Raw genomic sequence first — 22,683 nt, 5'->3', positions numbered from 1 at the left:
TTTGTGGAAGACCATTTTTAAGTCGGGCATTAAATATTTGAAAATTGAATAGAGAGGGGAAGGATAGCCAACATAAATTTGCATTTTATATTCTAATAGTCCTTGATACATATTCTTGAAAAAAAAAACATGTCTCTTATAGTCCTTAAAAGATATTTTTTAAAAATTCCACGTGTTATAGTCCCTGGAAAATATTTTTTTTAAAAATCCATGTTTTATAGTCCTTGGAAAAAATTTTAAAAATCCACGACTCATAGTCCTTGAAAAATGTTTATAAACAAAATCCACGTCTCATAGTCCTTGAAAAATATTTTTTAAAAATTTCCTGTCTCTAATAGTCCTTGAAAACTATTTTTTTAAATCCTCGTCCTTGTTTAGAAAAATCTGGTCTTTAATATCTTTAATAGTCCTTGATAAATATTCTTTAAAAAATCCTCGTATCTGATAGTCATTACAAAAATTCTTTAAAAAATCCATGCCTTTATTAGTCCTAAAAAATATTTTTAAAAAAATCCACGCTTTTTAATCGTTTTTGATAAATATTCCTTAAAATATCAAAGTCTCCGATAGTTCCTTAAATAATTATTCTTCCAAGTTACTGATAGTCCTTCAAAAATCTTTGGAATCTTTGTAATTTTCTTTTTTTTTAAATCCAGATCTTTAAAAAATATTTTCTTTTAAATCCAGGTCTTCGAAAAATATTTTTTTTAAAAAATCCAGGTCTTCAAAAAATATTTTTTTTTATCTAGGTCTTTAATTTTTTTAAATCCAGGTCTTTGAGAAATATTTTTTTTCAAAAATCCAGGACTTTAAAAAATAATTTTTAAAAAAACCCGGTCTTTGAAAAATATTTTTTAAAAAAAATCCAGGTCTGTGAAAAATATTTTTTAAAAAAATCCAGGTCTGTGAAAAATATTTTTAAAAAAAATCCAGACCTGTGAAAAATATTTTTTAAAAAAATTCAGGTCTTTGAAAAATATTTTTTTTTAAAAATCCACGTCTCTAATAGTCCTTCTAAAAATATTCTTTGAAAATCCACCTCTCAGATAGTCCTTCTAAAAATATTCTTTGAAAATCCACGTCTCTGATAGTCCTTTCAAAAATATTCTTTAAAAAATCCAGGTCTTTGAAAAATATTTTTTTTTTAAAAATCCACGTCTCTAATAGTCCTTCTAAAAATATTCTTTGAAAATCCACCTCTCAGATAGTCCTTCTAAAAATATTCTTTGAAAATCCACGTCTCTGATAGTCCTTTCAAAAATATTCTTTAAAAAATCCACGTCTCTGATAATCCTTCAAAAATATTCTTTAAAAAATCCACGTCTCTGATAATCCTTTCAAAATTATTCTTTAAAAAATTCACGTCTCTGATAGTCCTTTCAAAAATATTCTTTAAAAAATCCACGTCTCTGATAATCCTTCAAAAATATTCTTTAAAAAATCCACGTCTCTGATAGTCCTTTCAAAAATATTCTTTAAAAAATCCACGTCACTGATAGTCCTTTCAAAAATATTCTTTAAAAAATCCACATCTCTGATAGTCCTTTCAAAAATATTCATTAAAAAATCCACGTCACTGATAGTCCTTTCAAAAATATTCTTTAAAAAATCCACGTCTCTGATATTCCTTTAAAAATATTCTTTAAAAAATCCACGTCTCTGATAATCCTTCAAAAATATTCTTTAAAAAATCCACGTCTCTGATAGCCCTTTATAAAATATTCTTCACAAAATCCTCTGATAGCCCTTTATAAAATATTCTTCATAAAATCCACGTCGCCCATAGTCCTTGAAAAATATTTTTTAAAAAATCCACGTCGCCCATAGTCCTTGAAAAATATTTTTTAAAAAATCCACGTCTCAAATAGTTCTTGAAAAATATTTTTTAAAAAATCCACGTCTCAAATAGTTCTTGAAAAATATTTTTTAAAAAATCCACGTCTCATATAGTTCTTGAAAAATATTTTTTAAAAAATCCACGTCTCAAATAGTTCTTGAAAAATATTTTTTAAAAAATCCGCGTCTCAAATAGTTCTTGAAAAATATTTTTTAAAAAATCCACGTCTCAAATAGTTCTTGAAAAATATTTTTTAAAAACTTCACACCTCCAATAGTTCTTGAAAAATATTTTTTAAAAAATCCACGCCTCCAATAGTTCTTGAAAAATATTTTTTAAAAAATCCACGCCTCCAATAGTTCTTGAAAAATATTTTTTAAAAAATCCACGCCTCCAATAGTTCTTGAAAAATATTTTTTAAAAAATCCACGCCTCCAATAGTTCTTGAAAAATATTTTTTAAAAAATCCACGCCTCCAATAGTTCTTGAAAAATATTTTTTAAAAAATCCACGCCTCCAATAGTTCTTGAAAAATATTTTTAAAAAATCCACGCCTCCAATAGTTCTTGAAAAATATTTTTTAAAAAATCCACGCCTCCAATAGTTCTTGAAAATATTTTTTAAAAAATCCACGCCTCCAATAGTTCTTGAAAAATATTTTTTAAAAATCCACGCCTCCAATAGTTCTTGAAAAATATTTTTTAAAAAATCCACGCCTCCAATAGTTCTTGAAAAATATGTTTTAAAAAATCCACGCCTCCAGTAGTTCTTGAAGAATGTTTTTTAAAAAATCATCGCCATCAATAGTTCTTAAAAAATATTTTTTAAAAAATCCACGCCTCCAATAGTTTTTGAAAAATATTTTTTAAAAAATCTACACCGTCCATTAGTTCTTAAAAAATATTTTTTAAAAAATCTACACCCTCCATTAGTCCTTAAAAAATATTTTTTAAAAATCCACGCCTCTGACAGTCCTTAAAAAATATTTTTTAAAAATCCACGCCTCCAATAGTCCTTAAAAAATATTTTTTAAAAATCCACGCCTCTGACAGTCCTTAAAAAATATTTTTTAAAAATCCACGCCTCCAATAGTCCTTGAAAAATATGTTTTAAAAAATCCACGCCTCCAAATTCTTTAAAAATATTTTTTTTAAAAAATCCACGCCTCCAATAGTCCTTGAAAAATATGTTTTAAAAAATTCACGCCTCCAATAGTCCTTGAAAAATATTTTTTAAAAAATCCAAGTCTCCTTAGTCCTTGAAAATATGTTTTAAAAAAATCATGTCTTCTATAGTCTTTGAAAAATATTTTTTTTTAAAAATCAAAGTCTTTTAGTCCTAAAAAAATCCACGTCATGTAGTCATTGAAAAATATTTTGTAAAATATCCACTTCTCATAGTCCTTAAAAAATATTGTGTAAAGATCCACGTTTTATAGTCCTTGAAATATTTTTTTAAAAAATCTACGTCTTAAAGTCCTTCAAATATTTTTTAAAAAATCCACGTCTACTAGTCCTGTCGTTTGATAATCCTTGTTTTTTTGTTGTTTTAAATCCACATCTTGATTATCCTTCCTTCCCCCATTTTCCGCAACAATTTAATATTTCCTTGTTAAATGTCGCACACACAAAAAAGTGAGCAACATGCGTAAAGCATGTCCTTTTATAATCCTAAGCAGCGTCATCATTTCATCCTGACAAATCCCTTGGATCTCTTAAATAAATTGTTGTCAATTTTTGTTTAGTTGTATTTATTGAAATGTATTTATTTTAATGAGAGTGTGTGTGTGTGTGCGAGCGCCTGTTTGTCATCCTTCAATGATTTCCCGAACGAAATAAATTCTAAATATAATGATGGTTTTAAAGAATGCGTAGATAATAGAAATATTTGGCAAAATATGCAGGTTTTAGATTGAGGCTGAGTGTGGAGGATATGATTTGGCCTTTATATTTTTTTTCTAAAAATTTTATCAGGAAGAAAAATACATTTAAGGATCAAAGTCCTGCAAGAGATTGGCAAAATAATCAATGCCATCATTAGAGCCATAAAAAAATCTAATGATTGATTCTATCAATTTCATCAAAGCTCTTTTGCTTTTTTTTCTTAACATTCCTCTCATATTTGGTAGAAAAAAAATCCAAAAAAATATTTCGGGAATCCTAGCACCTGTTCAAATACCACTTCGAAGTTCTATGCCCGCATTAAATTTTTTTCGGCATGCCATTTTTTTGCCTCCTTCGTCTGGTATTTCTTTTGATGAGGCTACCAAATAAAATAGCAAAAAAATCCATCCCTCAAAAAATCGAATTAAGTTCAATTACTTTTCCACAGCTTTTGTTTTACTTCAATTGGATGTTGTTGCCTACTTTGGAGCATTGCTTTTTTCTTCCCTAGCCGAAAAAAATAAAATCCTATTAAAAGAACTAAAAAAAATATCCTTGTTGCTTTTTTTCACTGTTTGTGTAGTTTGTACCAATTTCAATCCCTGTGTGTTACTTTTGGTACTTATTCCCCCCAGTGGAGGAATCCTTTTTTTTTTGATGGCATTACTAACGAAATGCGAAGCATGTGTGAAAACATTTTTGTGATTCATTAAAAATTAACACACACCTGAAAGGAGTGTGCTCCTTTACTCCTGACAGGATAGATGAGGCAATGTTTGTAACATTAAACTGACAAAGATAGGGATGATATGGAATATGGGACATTCCCAATGAAATAAATCAGCAAAACAATGTAGATTGAAAAGGATATTTTCTCATGGACGCGGATTTTTTTAAAAATATTTTATTAAGAAACAATAAAAATAGATTTGTTAAAGAATATTTTTAAGGACTATTAGAGACGTGAATTTTGAATAGAATATTTTTTAAGGACTATTGGAAACGTGAATTTTTTAAATAATGTTTTTTGTGGACTATTACAGACGTCGACTTTTTAGAGAATATTTTTTAAGAAATAATTTTTAAGGACTATAAAAGACGTGGATATTTTGAAGAATATTTTTTAAGGGCTATTGGAGGCGTGGATTATTTTAAAGAATACTTTTTAAGGACTATTAGAGACGTGAATTTTTTAAAGAATATTTTTAAGGACTATTGGAGACGTGGGATTAATTAAAAATATTTTTCAAGGACTATTAGACGTGGTATTTATATAAAATATTTTTCATGAACTATCAGACGTGGATTTTTGTAAAGAATATTTTTCAAGGACTATCAGACGTGGGATTTATAAAATTTTTTTAAGGACTATCAGACGTGGGATTTATAAGAAATATTTTTCAAGGACTATCAGACGTGGGATTTATAAGAAATATTTTTCAAGGACTATCAGACGTGGGATCTATAAAATATATATTTTAAGTATTTTTTATAAAATATGGATTTTTAAAAAGTATCTTTCAACGAATTTGAGATGTGAATTTTTTCAAGAATATTTTAAAGGACTATTAGAGATTTATACAAAATATTTTTCAAGGACTATCAGACGTGGGATTTATAAAAAATATTTTCCAAGGACTATCAGACGTGGGATTTATAAAAATATTTTTCAAGGACTATCAGACGTGGGATTTATAAGAAATATTTTTCAAGGACTATCAGATGTGGGATTTAAACAAATATTTTTCAAGGATTATCAGACGTGGGATTTATAAAAATATATTATTTTTGGATTTATAAAAAATATTTTTGAAGGACTATCAGACGTGGGATTTATAAAAAATATTATTTTGGGATTTATAAAAAATATTTTTCAAGGACTATCAGACGTGGGATTTATAAAAAATATTATTTTGGAATTTATAAAAAATATTTTTCAAGGACTATCAGACGTGGGATTTATAACAAATATTTTTCAAGGATTATCAGACGTGGGATTTATAAAAATATATTATTTTTGGATTTATAAAAAATATTTTTCAAGGACTATCAGACGTGGGATTTAAAAAAAAATATTATTCAAGGACTATCAGACGTGGGATTTATAAAAATTATTTTTCAAGGACTATCAGACGTGGGATTTATAAAAATTATTTTTCAAGGACTATCAGACGTGGGATTTATAAAAAATATTATTTTGGGACTATCAGACGTGGGATCTATAAAAAATATATATTAAGTATTTTTTATAAAATATGAACTTTTTAAAAAGTATCTTTCAACGACTTTGAGTTGTGCATTTTTTAAAGAATATTTTTCAAAGACTATCAGACGTGGGATTTATAAAAGGATTTTTTAAAGAATGTTTTTAAAAACTATTAAAGACGTGGATTTTTTTAAAAAAATATTTTTAAAAACTATTAAAGACGTGGATTTTGAAAAAAATACTTGACGTGGATTTTTTTAAAAAATATTTTTAAAAACTATTAAAGACGTGAATTTTTAAAAGAATACTTGACGTGGATTTTTTTAAAAAATATTTTTAAAAACTATTAAAGACGTGAATTTTTAAAAGAATACTTGACGTGGATTTTTTTAAAAAATATTTTTAAAAAGACGTGGATTTTTAAATAATATTTTTAGGGACTATTAAAGACGTGGATTTTTTAAATAATATTTTTAGGGACTATTAAAGACGTGGATTTTTTAAATAATATTTTTAGGGACTATTAAAGACGTGGATTTTTTAAATAATATTTTAGGGACTATTAAAGACGTGGATTTTTTAAATAATATTTTTAGGGACTATTATAGACGTGGATTTTTTAAATAATATTTTTAGGGACTATTAAAGACGTGGATTTTTTAAATAATATTTTTAGGGACTATTAAAGACGTGGATTTTTTAAATAATATTTTTAGGGACTATTAAAGACGTGGATTTTTTAAATAATATTTTTAGGGACTATTAAAGACGTGGATTTTTTAAATAATATTTTTAGGGACTATTAAAGACGTGGATTTTTTAAATAATATTTTTAGGGACTATTAAAGACGTGGATTTTTTAAATAATATTTTTAGGGACTATTAAAGACGTGGATTTTTTAAATAATATTTTTAGGGACTATTAAAGACGTGGATTTTTTAAATAATATTTTTAGGGACTATTAAAGACGTGGATTTTTTAAATAATATTTTTAGGGACTATTAAAGACGTGGATTTTTTAAATAATATTTTTAGGGACTATTAAAGACGTGGATTTTTTAAATAATATTTTTAGGGACTATTAAAGACGTGGATTTTTTAAATAATATTTTTAGGGACTATTAAAGACGTGGATTTTTTAAATAATATTTTTAGGGACTATTAAAGACGTGGATTTTTAAATAATATTTTTAGGGACTATTAAAGACGTGGATTTTTTAAATAATATTTTTAGGGACTATTAAAGACGTGGATTTTTTAAATAATATTTTTAGGGACTATTAAAGACGTGGATTTTTTAAATAATATTTTTAGGGACTATTAAAGACGTGGATTTTTTAAATAATATTTTTAGGGACTATTAAAGACGTGGATTTTTTAAATAATATTTTTAGGGACTATTAAAGACGTGGATTTTTTAAATAATATTTTAGGGACTATTAAAGACGTGGATTTTTTAAATAATATTTTTAGGGACTATTAAAGACGTGGATTTTTTAATAATATTTTAGGGACTATTAAGACGTGGATTTTTTAAATAATATTTTAGGGACTATTAAAGACGTGGATTTTTTAAATAATATTTTTAGGGACTACTAAAGACGTGGATTTTTTAAATAATATTTTTAGGGACTACTAAAGACGTGGATTTTTTAAATAATATTTTTAGGGACTATTAAAGACGTGGATTTTTTAAATAATATTTTTAGGGACTATTAAAGACGTGGATTTTTAAATAATATTTTTAGGGACTATTAAAGACGTGGATTTTTTAAATAATATTTTTAGGGACTATTAAAGACGTGGATTTTTTAAAGAATATTTTTAGGAACTATTAAAGACGTGGATTTTTTAAAGAATATTTTTTGGAACTATTAAAGACATGGATTTTTTAAAGAATATTTTTTGGAACTATTAAAGACGTGAATTTTTTAAAGAATATTTTTAGGAACTATAAAAGACGTGGATTTTTTAAAGAATATTTTTAGGAACTATTAAAGACGTGGATTTTTTAAAGAATATTTTTAAAAATATTTTTAGGAACTATTAAAGACGTGGATTTTTTATAGAATATTTTTAGGAACTATTAAAGACGTGGATTTTTTAAAGAATATTTTTAGGAACTATTAAACACGTGGATTTTTTAAAGAATATTTTTAGGAACTATTAAAGACGTGGATTTTTTAAAGAATATTTTTAAAAATATTTTTAGGAACTATTAAAGACGTGGATTTTTTATAGAATATTTTTAGGAACTATTAAAGACGTGGATTTTTTAAAGAATATTTTTAGGAACTATTAAACACGTGGATTTTTTAAAGAATATTTTTAGGAACTATTAAAGACGTGGATTTTTTATAGAATATTTTTAAAAATATTTTTAGGACCTATTAAAGACATTGATTTTTTAAAGAATATTTTTGCAAAGCGTTTTGGAAACCTGGATTTTTTAGAGACTATGTTTATAAGGCATTTTAGAAACGTGGTTTATTTAAAGAATATTATTTTCAAGGCATTTTAGAAATGTGGGTTTTGTAAAGAATATTTTTTTCATGGTATTTTAATGACGTCAATTTTTGAAGAATATTTTTTCAAAGGGATTTTAGAAAAGTGGATTTTTTAAAGAATTTTTTTTACCTAAAGTAATTAATTTAAGAAATGTTAATATTTTTACATTGATCTTCGAGGAAAATTTCGTAATTGAACTTAAGTATGTCTTCCTCTTTATTTATTTTCTAATTTCATTAGAGTTCCACTTATAAATGACGTCATTGTATGTGGCGTATGAGTGTTGACACTACTCATACGCGCTGAGGCACAAGAAATTATTGTATGTGGCGTATGAATATTGGTAATACTCATACGCATCGATGTCCAATAACAAACATATTTATAGAAAAAATACTAATCAGTTAAGTATATTTTATTTTTTTTAGAGAGAGTTCAGAATTAAACCTACAATAATTTCATAATTTTTTAAAATATACTCTCTACTGGTTTCTAGCCCAAAAATGTTTTGTTTCCAATTTCCCCCTTGAATATCTCATATCTGAATCCTCCATATGATTACCACCTCTCATCATGGGAATTACTACTAAAAATTTTTGTTTCAATGTGACACTTTTTTTTGGTGAATTAAAGTGCAGCAGAGCCAAGTCGGGCCGAAACAAAGTGCTCACAGAGAATTTAAGCGTTACTCAGGAATTTAATTACAGTTAATATATATGTGGCATGTACAAGGCAAAATTATTTTGTCAACTTATACGAGAGCGAGCAGAACACAATATTACTGTTGTACATTGTTTCGGCTATAAATACATGGCGTAGCAATTAATTAGTAACGCCTCACAGATGGTGGATATTTTTGAAAGGAATATTAGATAGTTGAGCAGAAGTAAACGTAGGAAAGACGGCATTTAAATAGTCTGAGAGACTCCTCTGAAAGGATATTTTTCAAAGACGATCAAAGCTATAGTCAACGACTTTTGAAATAATATTTTGCAAGAACTAACACAGTCCTTAAAGAATATTTCTTACCGATCATAATGGTTTTTAAAGAATATTTTTTCTAGAACCATCAGACCAATAAACGTGGATTTTTAAAGAATATTTTTTCAAGGACCATCAGACTAATAAACGTGGATTTTCAAAGAATATTTTTTCAAGAAAATTTTCTCAAGTGCCTTCAGACCAATAAACGTGGATTTTTTAAAGAATATATTTTCAAGGACCATCAGACCAATAAATGTGGATTTTTAAATAATATTTTTTCAAGGACCTTTAGACCATTAAACGTGGATTTTTAAAGAATATTTTTTCAAGGACCCACAGACCAATAAACGTGGATTTTTAAAGATTATTTTTTCAAGGCCCATCAGACCAACAAACGTGGATTTTTTAAAAATATTTTTTCAAGGACCTTTAGACCATTAAACGTGGACTTTTAAAAAATATTTTTTCAAGGACCTTTAGACCATTAAACGTGGATTTTTAAAGAATATTTTTTCAAGGACCATCAGACCAATTAACGTGGATTTTTTTAAGAATTTTTTTTCAAGGACCATCAGACCAATAAACGTGGATTTTAAAGAATATTTTCTTAAGGACCATCAGACCAATAAACGTGGATTTTTAAAAAATATTTTTTCAAGGACCATCAGACCAATAAACGTGGATTTTAAAGAATATTTTCTTAAGGACCATCAGACCAATAAACGTGGATTTTTAAAAAATATTTTTTCAAGGACCTTTAGATCAATAAACGTGGATTTTTAAAAAATATTTTTTCAAGGACCTTTAGACCACTAAACGTGGATTTTTAAAAAATATTTTTTCCAGGACCTTTAGGCCATTAAACGTGGATTTTTAAATAATATTTTTTCAAGGACCATCGGACCAATAAACGTGCATTTTTAAAGAATATTTTTTCAAGGACCTGTTGTGAATATAAACCTGCATTTTTAAAGAATATTTTTTCAAGGACCTGTTGTGAATATAAACGTGGATTTTTAAAGAATATCTCTTCAAGGACCTGTTGTAAATATAAACGTGGATTTTTAAAGAATATTTTTTCAAGGACCTGTTGTGAATATAACCGTGGATTTTTAAAGAATATTTTTTCAAGGACCTGTTGTGAATATAAACTTGGATTTTTAAAGAATATTTTTTCAAGGACCATCAGACCAATAGACGTGGAGTTTTAAGAATATTTTTATTAATATTTTTTTAAAGAAAGTTTGAATTACTCTCCAGGATATTTTTAAATGACACTTCGAGTAGGATTCCTGATCGTTTAATGGACCTTGAACTAAGATTTAAATTTTTTTTTAATAAATTGTATATTCTCCGCAGCTTCTGTTCTAACCTCCAAACGATTACTCATATGACGATAATCCAAATCCAATAAGAAATCGAAAAACACACATATATATACATATGTATGTGTACATCTCTTGTGCCCAGTTCAATTTTTCAGTTCAACAACTGGTCACAACTGCAGTAACTAATCACCTCTCATATGGCATGTTGTATAAGTATGTGTGTTTGAGTGCGAAAGTATGTGATTATGTATTTCTAACTAATATCGAACAATATATGTATTTCAATATACGATAACCGAAATTGTATTGTACATGTTTTCAACGAAGCGAGAGCAGAAAAAAAGGAATGTAGTCAAGCTAAAACATGCACTCGATCCGCACATGTGAAAGGTTAAAGTGCAGCCGGAGTTGAGAGTTTATTAATACAAGTGAACGGTATGCCGAATTTTCTTCAAGTATGTCGATGGTGCTGCTGCTGGTACAACAATGTTCAAGAGAGTGCATGTGTATGTGATATCACATATATCTGTGTGTGTGTGCTTATTGTAAAATGTTTGAAATTCTAAATGAACTAGGGTCGCATGTTTATACTGCAATATGGCAGCTGGTGTAGTATTGAACACACGGTCACAAGAGGTCAAATTGTTGTTGGTCGATCGTTTGGATATTTTTAGAGGAAAGTAGTGTATTTAAATTTAAGGAAATTCAAAATTAGGAATTTTTAAACGAAATTTTGGAAACACAAAATACAAGAATTATTTATTCTGATTTACGTGGCGAATAAATGGTGTCATTACTTATACGTACTCAACAACAGAGGTAAAATGTTTGAGGATATTTAAAGCATACTTTTAGGGATCCATATACGTGCACATAAATATGGATTTTTAATGATTTTTTCAAGGATCATCAGACCAAACAAACTTGGATTTTAAAGAAAAAATTCCAAGGACCATCATCTGGACCTGAAGTGACAATAAACCTGGACTTTTAAAATATATTTTTTTCAGGGACCAATAAATTTAGATTTTTTAAAGAATATTTTTCAAGGACCTTCAGCAAATAAACTTATGTTTTTAAAGAATACCCTTCAAGGACCTTCAGACCAATAAAAGTGGATCTTTACGGAATATTTTTTCAAGGATCTTCAGACCAATAATCATGGATTGTTAAATAATATTTTTTCCAGGACCAACAGACCAATATTTTTCCAAGTAACGTCAGACCAACAGACCAATATTTTTCCAACTAACGGCAGACCAATAAAACCGAATTTTAAAAGAATATTTTCCAAGACTATTAGAGCAAGAAACTTGGACTTTCAAACGAATTTTTTCAAGGACCATTTTCAAGACCTGTCACATCAGGTTTAAACGTGGCATTTAAAGAATATTTTCTCAAGGTCCATTATCAGAACCTGATGTGACATTGAACGTGGTTTTTTAAAGAATATTTTTTCAATGACCACTTGACGTGGATTTTTAAAAAATTATTTTTTCAAGGACCTTCAGACAAATAAACGTGGATTTGTAAAGAATATTTTTTTCAAGGACCTTCAGACCCAATAAGATGGATTTTTAAAGAATATGTTTTTCAAGGACCTTTAGACCAATAAACGTGGATTTTTTCAAGGACCTTTAGGCCAATAAACGTGGATTTTCTAAAGAATAGTTTTTCAAAGAAGTTCAGACCAATAAACGTGGATTTTTATAGAATATTTTTTCAGTCCAATAAACGTTGATTTTAAAAAAAAATATTTTTTAAGGACCTTTGGACCAATAAACGTGGATTTTTAAAGAATATTTTTTCAAGGACCTTCAGACCCATTAACGTGGACTTTTTAAAGAATATTTTTTCAAGGATCTTCAGACCAATAAACGTGAATTTTTAAAGAACAATTTTTCAAGGACCTTTAGACCATTAAACGTGGATTTTTAAAGAATATTTTTTTAAGGACTAAAAGACCAATTATCGTGAATTTTTTAAAGAATATTTTTTCAAGGACTAAATGATTAATAATCATGGATTTTTTAAAGAATATTTTTTCAAGGACTAAAAGACCAATTAACGTGGATTTTTTTTTAATATTTTTTAAGGACTAAAAGACCAATAAACGTGGATTTTTTTAAGAATATTTTTTAAGGACTAAAAGATCAATAATCGTGGATTTTTTAAAGAATATTTTTTCAAGGACTAAAAGACCAATAATCGTGGATTTTTTAAAGAATATTTTTTCAAGGACTAAAAGACCAATAATCGTGGATTTTTTAAAGAATATTTTTTCAAGGACTAAAAGACCAATAATCGTGGATTTTTTAAAGAATATTTTTTCAAGGACCAACTAACCAATAAACGTGTTTTTTTAGAGAATATTTTTTTCAAGGACTAACTGACCAATAAACGTGGATTTTTTAAAGAATATTTTTCTTAAGACCTTTCGACCAATAAACGTGGATTTTTTAAAGAATATTTTTCTAAAGACCTTTCGACCAATAAACGTGGATTTTTTAAAGAATATTTTTCTAAAGACCTTTCGACCAATAAACGTGGATTTTTTAAAGAATATTTTTCTAAAGACCTTTCGACCAATAAACGTGGATTTTTTAAAGAATATTTTTCTAAAGACCTTTCGACCAATAAACGTGGATTTTTTAAAGAATATTTTTCTAAAGACCTTTCGACCAATAAACGTGGATTTTTTAAAGAATATTTTTCTAAAGACCTTTCGACCAATAAACGTGGATTTTTTAAAGAATATTTTTCTAAAGACCTTTCGACCAATAAACGTGGATTTTTTAAAGAATATTTTTCTAAAGACCTTTCGACCAATAAACGTGGATTTTTTAAAGAATATTTTTCTAAAGACCTTTCGACCAATAAACGTGGATTTTTTAAAGAATATTTGTTCAAGGACTAAAAGACCAATAATCGTGGAGTTTTTAAAGAATATTTTTTCAAGGACTAAAAGACCAATAATCGTGGATTTTTTAAAGAATATTTTTTCAAGAACTAAAAGACAAGCAAAAATGTAATATTTGGAAATTTTTGTTTTGATGGACCAGAATTTTTAGAATGTAGATAAACATGGATTTTTAAAGAACATTATTTCAAGGACCTTCAGGCCAATAAACTTGGATTTTTAAGGAATAGAATTTTTTTTCAAGGACCTTCAGAGCAATATCTTGGACATTTTTCAGGATCTTTTAATCCTAGATCTTTTTGAACATCGAACATGTAAACACCTTTGCTTCACTTAAACATTTCCATAACAATTTCCAATAATTTTATTTCCACATTCACATATTCCCCAAAATATGTTATGTCCAGGTGAATGCCCAAACATAATTTAATTGTGAGAAAAATTGTTTCTCGAAAAAAAAAACTTCAGTTCATAAACTTCAAATTGGAAAATAAAGAATGAAAAAACGAAGAAAATTTTACAACCCAAAAAATATGCTTTGCATTCATGCACCTCAAAGGTATGCTATAGTTTTTCGTTCTTGTTTTGTTAGTAATGGTATGGCAATTACTTCTCAGATTTCAAGCTTGTTTTACCGGCCAAGTGTTAGCATGGCTTGAGAATTTATATGCACACACACATACATATTTTTTTTTTGTCGAACAACTTCAATTTTGATAGCATATTTTTAGACGTTGTTTAATTTCATACTTCAATGCATAGCATGTGACTGACTGCCAGCCTGACTGCCTGGCTTTCAAGGAAGCCTGGTGTAAGATAAAATAAAAATCATGCCCCCTCCTTTTCGTTCATAACGTTATAAGGAAAAAAGAGATATACGTTGCTGTTGTTGTTGCTTGTTGTAATGGAAAAACTACTTACGTATGACTTTTTCTGTTCTTAGATGGCAACATAATCATAACTTACACATCATCTTTAGTCGCCCATGAGTTCGTTTAGTTTCCTCACATTTTTTTTCTGCTCTCTCAAGAGCCGGCTATGTTTCCTTAATGAACTTTATATCTATTTTTGGTTCCACTTCTTCGTTTTCTTTTCATTTTCATATTTCATTTCAAAAGTTCAGTTGTGTATGTGTGTGTGTGTTTTTTTTGCGCTGCACATCTGCTTTCATTGAAAATGAAGAAAATTCAGTTGGCATTTTGCCCAAGTAAGCAGAAAAACTCTGAGATATGTCTACATGTGAAGAAATACGGGTTCTTGTGGCGTTCTGTTTTTTTTTTCTTCAGCCTCTGTGGCGTGATGATTTTTTTTCTGGTCCGGACTTCTACTTTCTTGTCTTCTGCTCGCAAAAGCCAATCATATTAATTCTTCCAACTAAGTTAGTGCAAAGATGGCGTAGGTATTTTTCCGCTTGCATGGCCTCTCGGCTACGTGTGTGGGTTTTGCAATGACCACTTGTGAATGACTTCAGCAGGATGGCTTTTGTTGTTGTTGCTGCTGCTGCTGTAGCATAATATAATTTACGTTATGTCTAGGTAAGCCTGCAATTTTTCCCCTGTAATCATATTTAATTTAATATGTCTTAGGAAGAGCAAAATTTATCAAAGTTCCTAAAAGTATGCTTTAGATTATTTATGAAAGGCCATATATTTTTTTTGTGGGCGAAAAAGAAAAAGTTCTGTGTGTGGCAAATTAAATTTAATTAAAAAATGTGAAAAAGAATGGCTATCAAATGAAAAAATAAAAAAAATTAACAAAAATGGAATATGTTTCAGAAATGTAGATAAAAAAGGGAGAGAGAGAGAGAGAGAGGAAGGGAGAGAAAATGTAAGAGAACTAATAACGTGAATATGTTATTCTTGAAATTGATAATTAATTTCTTTTTTAATTTTTTTTGCAATATTTTTCAAACTTCATCATTGCTATTGTTTGGAAGAAATGGAAGAATAACCATTGAGGAATTAATTTCAATTTTTGATAAAAGATAAAATGTACTGTTATTCCCGAAAAAGGAATTTTTTCGGGGGCTATAATCTCGCATTTTTGATGAATATTTTTTTTAATACACATAATGGTTATTTAAGGAAATTTTCTAAGTTTTCCTCTGGGACCCATAATCATGAATTTTTCATGAACATTTTTAGGAACCCATGATTTTGATTTTCAAAGAGTATTTCCCAGATACCCATTTTAAAAATATTCTTCATGAATTTTTAAATCATATTTTCCTTATTTAAGGAAATTTTCTAAGTTTTCTCAGGGACCCATAATCATGGATTTTTTTAAGAAAATTTTAAGGAACCCATGATTTTGATTTTCCAAGAATATTTCTCAGACAGCCATTTTTTAAAAAAAATCTTCATGAATTTTTAAATCATATTTGACGTGAACCGATGGCCGTGTAGTTTAAAAGAATATTTTTCATAGACCCGTAATCGCGGATTTTTGAAGAATATTGGAAGATTTTTACAAATTATTTGTGGAGGACCAATAATGTGGAGGACCCATATTCATAGTATTTTTTAATGTTTTTTAGGGACTATTTAAGAATATTTTTCAGGGACCCAGACCAATAATTATCCTCGTCAGTTTTTCAAGAATTATTCTCAAGGACCCATCATCGTGGAGTTTTGAAAAATAATTAAAGAATTTTTTCAAGGACCTATAATAGTGGATTTTTAAAGATTTTTTCTCAGTGACCAATAATCGTGGATTTTTAAAGCACTTTTCTCAGGGACCTATAATCGTGGATATTTAAAGAATTTTTTCAAGGACCTATAATAGTGGATTTTTAAAGAATTTTTTCGGGGGCCAATGATCGTGGATTTTTAAAGAATTTTTCTCAGGGACCTATAATCGTGGATTTTTAAAGAATTTTTTCAGGGCTACATAATCATGAATTTTTTAAGAATTATTCTCAGGGACCAATAATCGTGGATTTTTAACGAATTTTTCTCAGGGACCTATAATCGTGGATTTTTTAAGAATTTTTTTCAGGGACCTATAATCGTGGATTTTTAAAGAATTTTTTCAGGGACCTATAATCGTGGATTCTTAAAGAATTTTTCTCAGGGACCTATAATCGTGGATTTGTAAAGAATTTTTCTCAGGGACCTATAATCGTGGATTTTTAAAGAATTTTTCTCAGGGACCTATAATAGTTGATTTTTAAAGAATTTTTCTCAGGGACCTATAATCGTGGATATTTAAAGAATTTCTCTCAGGGATCTATAATCGTGGATTTTTAAAGAATTTTTCTCAGGGACGCATAATCGTGGATGTTTAAAATAATTTTTCTCAGGGACCAATAATTGTGGATTTTTTAAGAATTTTTTCAGGGACCTATAATCGTGGATTTTTTAAGAATATTTTTCAAAGGACCTATAATGGTGGATTTTTAAAGAATGTTTTCAGGGATCTATAATCGTGGATTTTTAAAGAATTTTTCTCAGGGACCTATAATTGTGGATTTTTTAAGAATTTTTTCAGGGACCTATAATCGTGGATTTTTAAAGATTTTTTTCAGGGACCTATAATCGTGGATTTTTTAAGAATTTTTCTCAGGGACCTATAATTGTGGATTTTTTAAGAATTTTTTCAGGGACCTATAATCGTGGATTTTTAAAGATTTTTTTCAGGGACCTATAATCGTGGATTTTTTAAGAATTTTTTTCAGGGACCTATAATCATAGATTTTTTAAAAAAAATTTCTCGATACCCATAATTTTGGATTTATTTTTCACAGACTAGTAATCGTGGAGTTTTAAAAATTTTCTCTCCATACCCATAGTCTTGGATTTATTTTTCACAGACCAGTAATCGTGGACATTTTTTCAGGGACCTATAATTGTGGATTTTTAAAGATTTTTTTCTTAGGGACCCATAGTCTTGGATTTTTTTCACAGAACAATAATCATAGATTTTTAAGAAATATTCTCAAGGACCCATAGTCTTTAATTTATTTTTCATTGACCAATAATCATTGATTTTTAAGAAATATTCTCAGGGACCCATAATCGTGGATTTTTAAAGAATTTTTGATCATGGATTTATTTTTCACAGAACAATAACAATGCATTTTTTCAAGAATTATTCTCAGGGATCATCCATAATCACGGATTTTTAAAGAATTTTTTTCCATTGTCTTGGATTTATTTTTCACAGACTAATAACCATGAATTTTTCACGAATTACTTTTAGGGACACATAATCGTGATTTTTTAAATAATTTTACTTAGAGACCCATAATTTTTTTATTATTTTAAATATTATTCTCAGCGACCAATAATGGTGAAATTTTTAAGAAAAGGTCTATGTGCACCTGGATTATTATTTATTTATTTATTTTTTTTTTTTTCAGAACAAGGACCGTGGATTTTTCAAGAATTATTCTCAGGGTCTCCAAAATCGTGGACTTTTAAAGAATTTATCAAAGAGATTTGGATTTTTAAATTAACATCCGATTCCATTCGGACTTGGTATATCTCAATATATTCAACAACGCAAGATCTATTATATATATGGTATAGATCGGGCCATTACTTCTGACACCTCCCATACATAGGGTTCAAGACTTTGAGTAACAAAACGCTCAAAGAAAGCATATTACGCTCTCTTCAAGTTTCATACACATAAACATTTTTGCTAACACAAAATCTGTTGTGAAGTTGATATATATCTGCGAACCCTTTCTGGCACCTCACTCACAAAGGGTTACAAGCAAAGGGTCAGCGATTCTCAGCAACTTGCTACATCGAAGTATTTCTCTCAACTAGAAACCTGAGATGAATATGGAAATTGTGATTTCGCATAGAATTGGATATAAAAATTTCGATTGTTTTGTAATTTTGCCCACACCAATATTTTTATCTCAATTAGATGAAGTGTGAAAATGAAATACCTCACGCGCCTTTTAACATTTTGTAGAAATTATCACATATGTCATATAAAGTGAAGGAAGTGGTCGATATAGTCCAAACCTGGCACGTCGCAACATTTATATCTTATTTATTTAGGTCCGATACGAAATGGTCAATATTGGTCCATTCCTTCGAAACCTACTCTATAGAGGGTCAACAATTTGAATAATCAGAACAGAAGTCGAAATATATTTAAATAATCGAACATTGGGTGAGGGTATGTATGTGTCGGCAAATCCGACTTGCTTTTGCACATATGATTAGGCCCCCATGACGAAAGAAGTATCTCTGAATCTGATATGCTATTTCCCTTAATGAAACCCCCCCCCCCCCCCTTTCATTCATTCATTCATTTATTTACAAACTCGTTGCGTGCAAAGTAATTATTTGTAGTAAATTTTCGCCAAACAGTAAACGGTGGAATTTTGATTGCAGATAGGGAAATTAAGCGCGACAGCCTTGATATATGCCACGACAAAGCACAATGGAGTCTTCTAGCCAAAAATTGCTTGTCTTGCTGAGCAATTAATTTAGGCGCTAAATTAATGTCAAACAACAAGGCGCAAAAAATGCAAAGCATACCATACGGCGCAACAGCGAGCATTGTTTGCGTTCTTATCAATGTTTCGGTGTCGGTGTTGTTTTGTTGCAGCCATAACAAAGACATTGTTGGCTGTTGTTGTTGTTTGGTGGTTGTTGTCTCCATTGGCGGGCCGTGAACATTAAATGAAAGTGTCGCCGTGATAAATTGTCATCATTTTGAACAATGCAAAACATAAGTTTTATTTAACATCAACCAAAATGGGTTTTGTAACATGTCATGTTAAGACTGTGAAGGAAACAAATGGTGGTAGGGGGTGTAATGAATTTTTAGGGGGTATTCTCGTTCAGGGAAAGGAGTTTCAGAGTTAATGAATGTTTATTTTAAAGGACATCCTTCGAAACTCTTTCTAAAAGTATTTCAACATAAACCAGTAAAGAAAGTCGGGCGAGGCCGACTATATGATACCCTACACCACTTTGCTAATTTAGTAGAGTTCCGCATAAAAATTAAAAGTTTTTATGGGAGAATTCAATCATACACGCTATGATTATAATTATAATTTAAAGTTCAAAGGCCTAAATATGCCGAAGCATTTGTATCTGTTAAATTCGGACTTGCATTGCCCATTTGATGCACAATTAATTTGAAATCGGATAAAGATATATATGGGAGCTATATCCAAATCTGAACCGATCTCGATACAATTTGGCAAAGATATTTCTGAACTGTATTTGATATATTTCCCTGAATATCTTTGTTACGGAGTGCATATTACGGCTGTGGGTAACAAATATTTCAAATCGGATGAACAGTATATATGGGAGCTATAGCTATATCTCAACCGATCTTCACCAAATTTGACATACTAGCTTCTAGACTAAATTCGGTTGTAAGTGCCAAATTTCATCCCATTTGGGCAAATATTAGAGGTTTGGTGCACAATCAAAGGTAAATCGGACGAAGTTATATATGGGAGCTATATCCAAATCTGAACCGATCTCAATAAAATTTAGGAAATGTATTTCTGAGATGTATTTGATATATTTCCCCAAATATTGTTGTTACAGAGTGCATATTACGGCTGCGGAGGACAAAAATAACAAATCGGATGAACAATATATATGGAAGCTATAGCTATATCTGAACCGATTTCGATCAAATTTGGCATACATATTTTCAGGCCTAATTTGGGTGTATATGCAAAATTCCACACAATTCGGGCTGATATTACACGTTTGGTGCACAATAAAAGGCAAATCGGACGAAGATATATATGGGAGCTATATCTAAATTTTGACCGATTATCTCCAATTTCAATAGGGTTCGTCCTTATGCCAAACAAAAGATCTTTGCAAAATTTTATCTGGATCGGGCAATAAATGCGACCTGTACTTTGTTTACAAAAATACATGGACAGACGGACGGACAGACGGACGGACGGACATGCATAAATCAACTCAGAAAGTGATTCTATGCTGATCATCAAAAGGAACTATGGGTCTATCTCGTTTCCTTCTGCCTGTTACAAACAAATGCACAATGACATAATACCCTGACCAACTTGTGGTGTAGGGTATAAAATAAACTCATAAAAGATATAAAATTTCTGTGTACAGAATATGTCCTCAAGGATCCTTAGGGCTATCAGAGTAGTATTTTGAAGGAATATTTTAAAAAAAGTATTATTCTTCGTAAAAAAAAATCTATATTAATGGAAGTATAAAGTAATTGACTGACTGGCTGACTTAAAAATTCATCAACGTCCAGACGAAACGGCAGAAGCTAGAATCTTGAAATTTCGGGTGGACGTCACTCTTGGTCCGAAGAGGTCAGATAAGGCTGGTTTTTGGAAACTTGTACTGGAACGGTACGAAAAGTAATAACAGGTACTTAAATGGTACCTTTTGTATTTGAGGAAGCAGTAGTGCTAGAACTCTTAAATTTGGAACGAGGGTCACTGATGAAGTTTATGATAGATGTACATAAGGGGTTTTGGAACTTCTTACCATAAGTGTACGAAACCTACTAAAATGTATTACATTTGGATACATTTTGGCATCATGTGAACGGTTAGAGCTAAAAACTGCAACTGAAAAGAAGTGTATTCTCATGTGTACGGCAATTTCAGAATTCCAGCTCTATACATTCTCTCAACACCAAATTTAGTAACATTTAGTACTGTTCGTATAATTTTAGTACTCATATGAGAAAACGTTCTAAAGCGTTAAAAACTTTACGGTATCAGCTCCATTCATTCACAAAACACCAAATTCAGTTCAATTTAGTACTTTTCGAACAGTTATAGGTCTCATTTTAAAAACAACCTCTATGTGCCAACCGCAGATACCAAAAGTGACCTCCATAACAAATTTCCGGCATTTATAATTAACATCGCTATTAAATTTAGTACAAAATAGTACACATATCCAAAACCAGCCAATTGCTCCATACACCAACAGAGAACTCAAAATAATATTTAGGAATTCCAGATCTATCTCTTCATCCAGTACCAAATTTAGTAGCATTTAGTACTTTTCATACAAATATATGACGCATTCCTCACCGCCACCGCCAAATCTCAAACAAAGATACCATCAGTAATCTAAATATTCAATTCCATGTTTTCAACTGTATTCTTTCACCCAATACCAAATATCGTACTATTCAGTACTTTTCGTACAATTTTAGTACACATTGAGATAATATTGGATCATCTCAAATATCAATTCCAGTTACCATCAAAGACGTCAACATCAAATTTGAGGCAATTCTGCACTTTATTATACCCTCCACCATAGTAACACTTCGAAATATACATTTAAGACCCATGTCGATGTACCAATGTCCGTTCGTCTGTCCGTCTGTGGAAATCACTCTAGCTTCCGAACGAAATGAAGTAGGTTGATAAAATTTTACTCAAACGTGTATTATGTCTGTAAGATTTTTGGTATTGAAAATGGGCTATGTAGGTCCACGTCTTCGTATAGCCCCCATATAACGGTACCTCCCGATATTCTGTACTTTGATGATTTCAACGACATTATTCAACGGAATTGTTTCAAATTTGGTATTTAAAGTTCGTAATGGATACTACAGCCTATGATATAAAAATTGTCTTAGCAGGCCAAGATTTTGGCATAGCCTCCATATAAAGGTACCTCCGTATAATCGGTATTTTGACGATTTTAGCGACATAATTCACCGGAATTGTTTCAAATTTGGTATTTAAAGTTCGTAATGGATACTACAGCTTATGACACCTCCCGATATTCGGTATTTTGATGATTTTAGTTACATTGTTCACCGATTTTTTTTTTAAGTTTGGCATTTGTGTATTGTAATGGCTTAGAACAAAAGTTGCCTATGCAGGTCCACGTCATCGTATACATACGGCTTCATTCGGTATTTTTAAGATTTTAACAGAATTTTTAACGGATTTATTTATTTTTTTAAATTGCCAAATTCGTTCCAAACGGCGGAGGGCATTCAAAGTTGGACATTTTGTTTTGATTCTTTGACAAAGTTTTGTTTTTATTCTTTAAAACATATTTTT

The 22,683-nt window shown here is 29.4% G+C and overlaps 1 protein-coding gene across 1 annotated transcript in view; it reads right to left on the bottom strand.

Annotated features, from left to right (window-relative positions):
* Positions 1-19,292, bottom strand: part of LOC101895547 (circadian clock-controlled protein daywake) — a 150,206-nt gene extending 130,914 nt beyond the window's left edge. The window contains exon 1 of the mRNA XM_059129449.1: positions 19,169-19,292. Within this exon, the coding sequence (XP_058985432.1) occupies positions 19,169-19,292 (124 nt within the window). The remainder of the gene's footprint in view (positions 1-19,168) is intronic.
* Between the last annotated feature and the right edge of the window lie 3,391 nt (positions 19,293-22,683).

The sequence above is a fragment of the Musca domestica genome, unplaced genomic scaffold, assembly GCF_030504385.1.
Source record: "Musca domestica strain aabys unplaced genomic scaffold, Musca_domestica.polishedcontigs.V.1.1 61, whole genome shotgun sequence".
Lineage (NCBI taxonomy): Eukaryota > Metazoa > Arthropoda > Insecta > Diptera > Muscidae > Musca > Musca domestica.
Note: the sequence above shows the minus strand (reverse complement) of the source record. Positions and strands in the feature narration are given on the sequence as shown.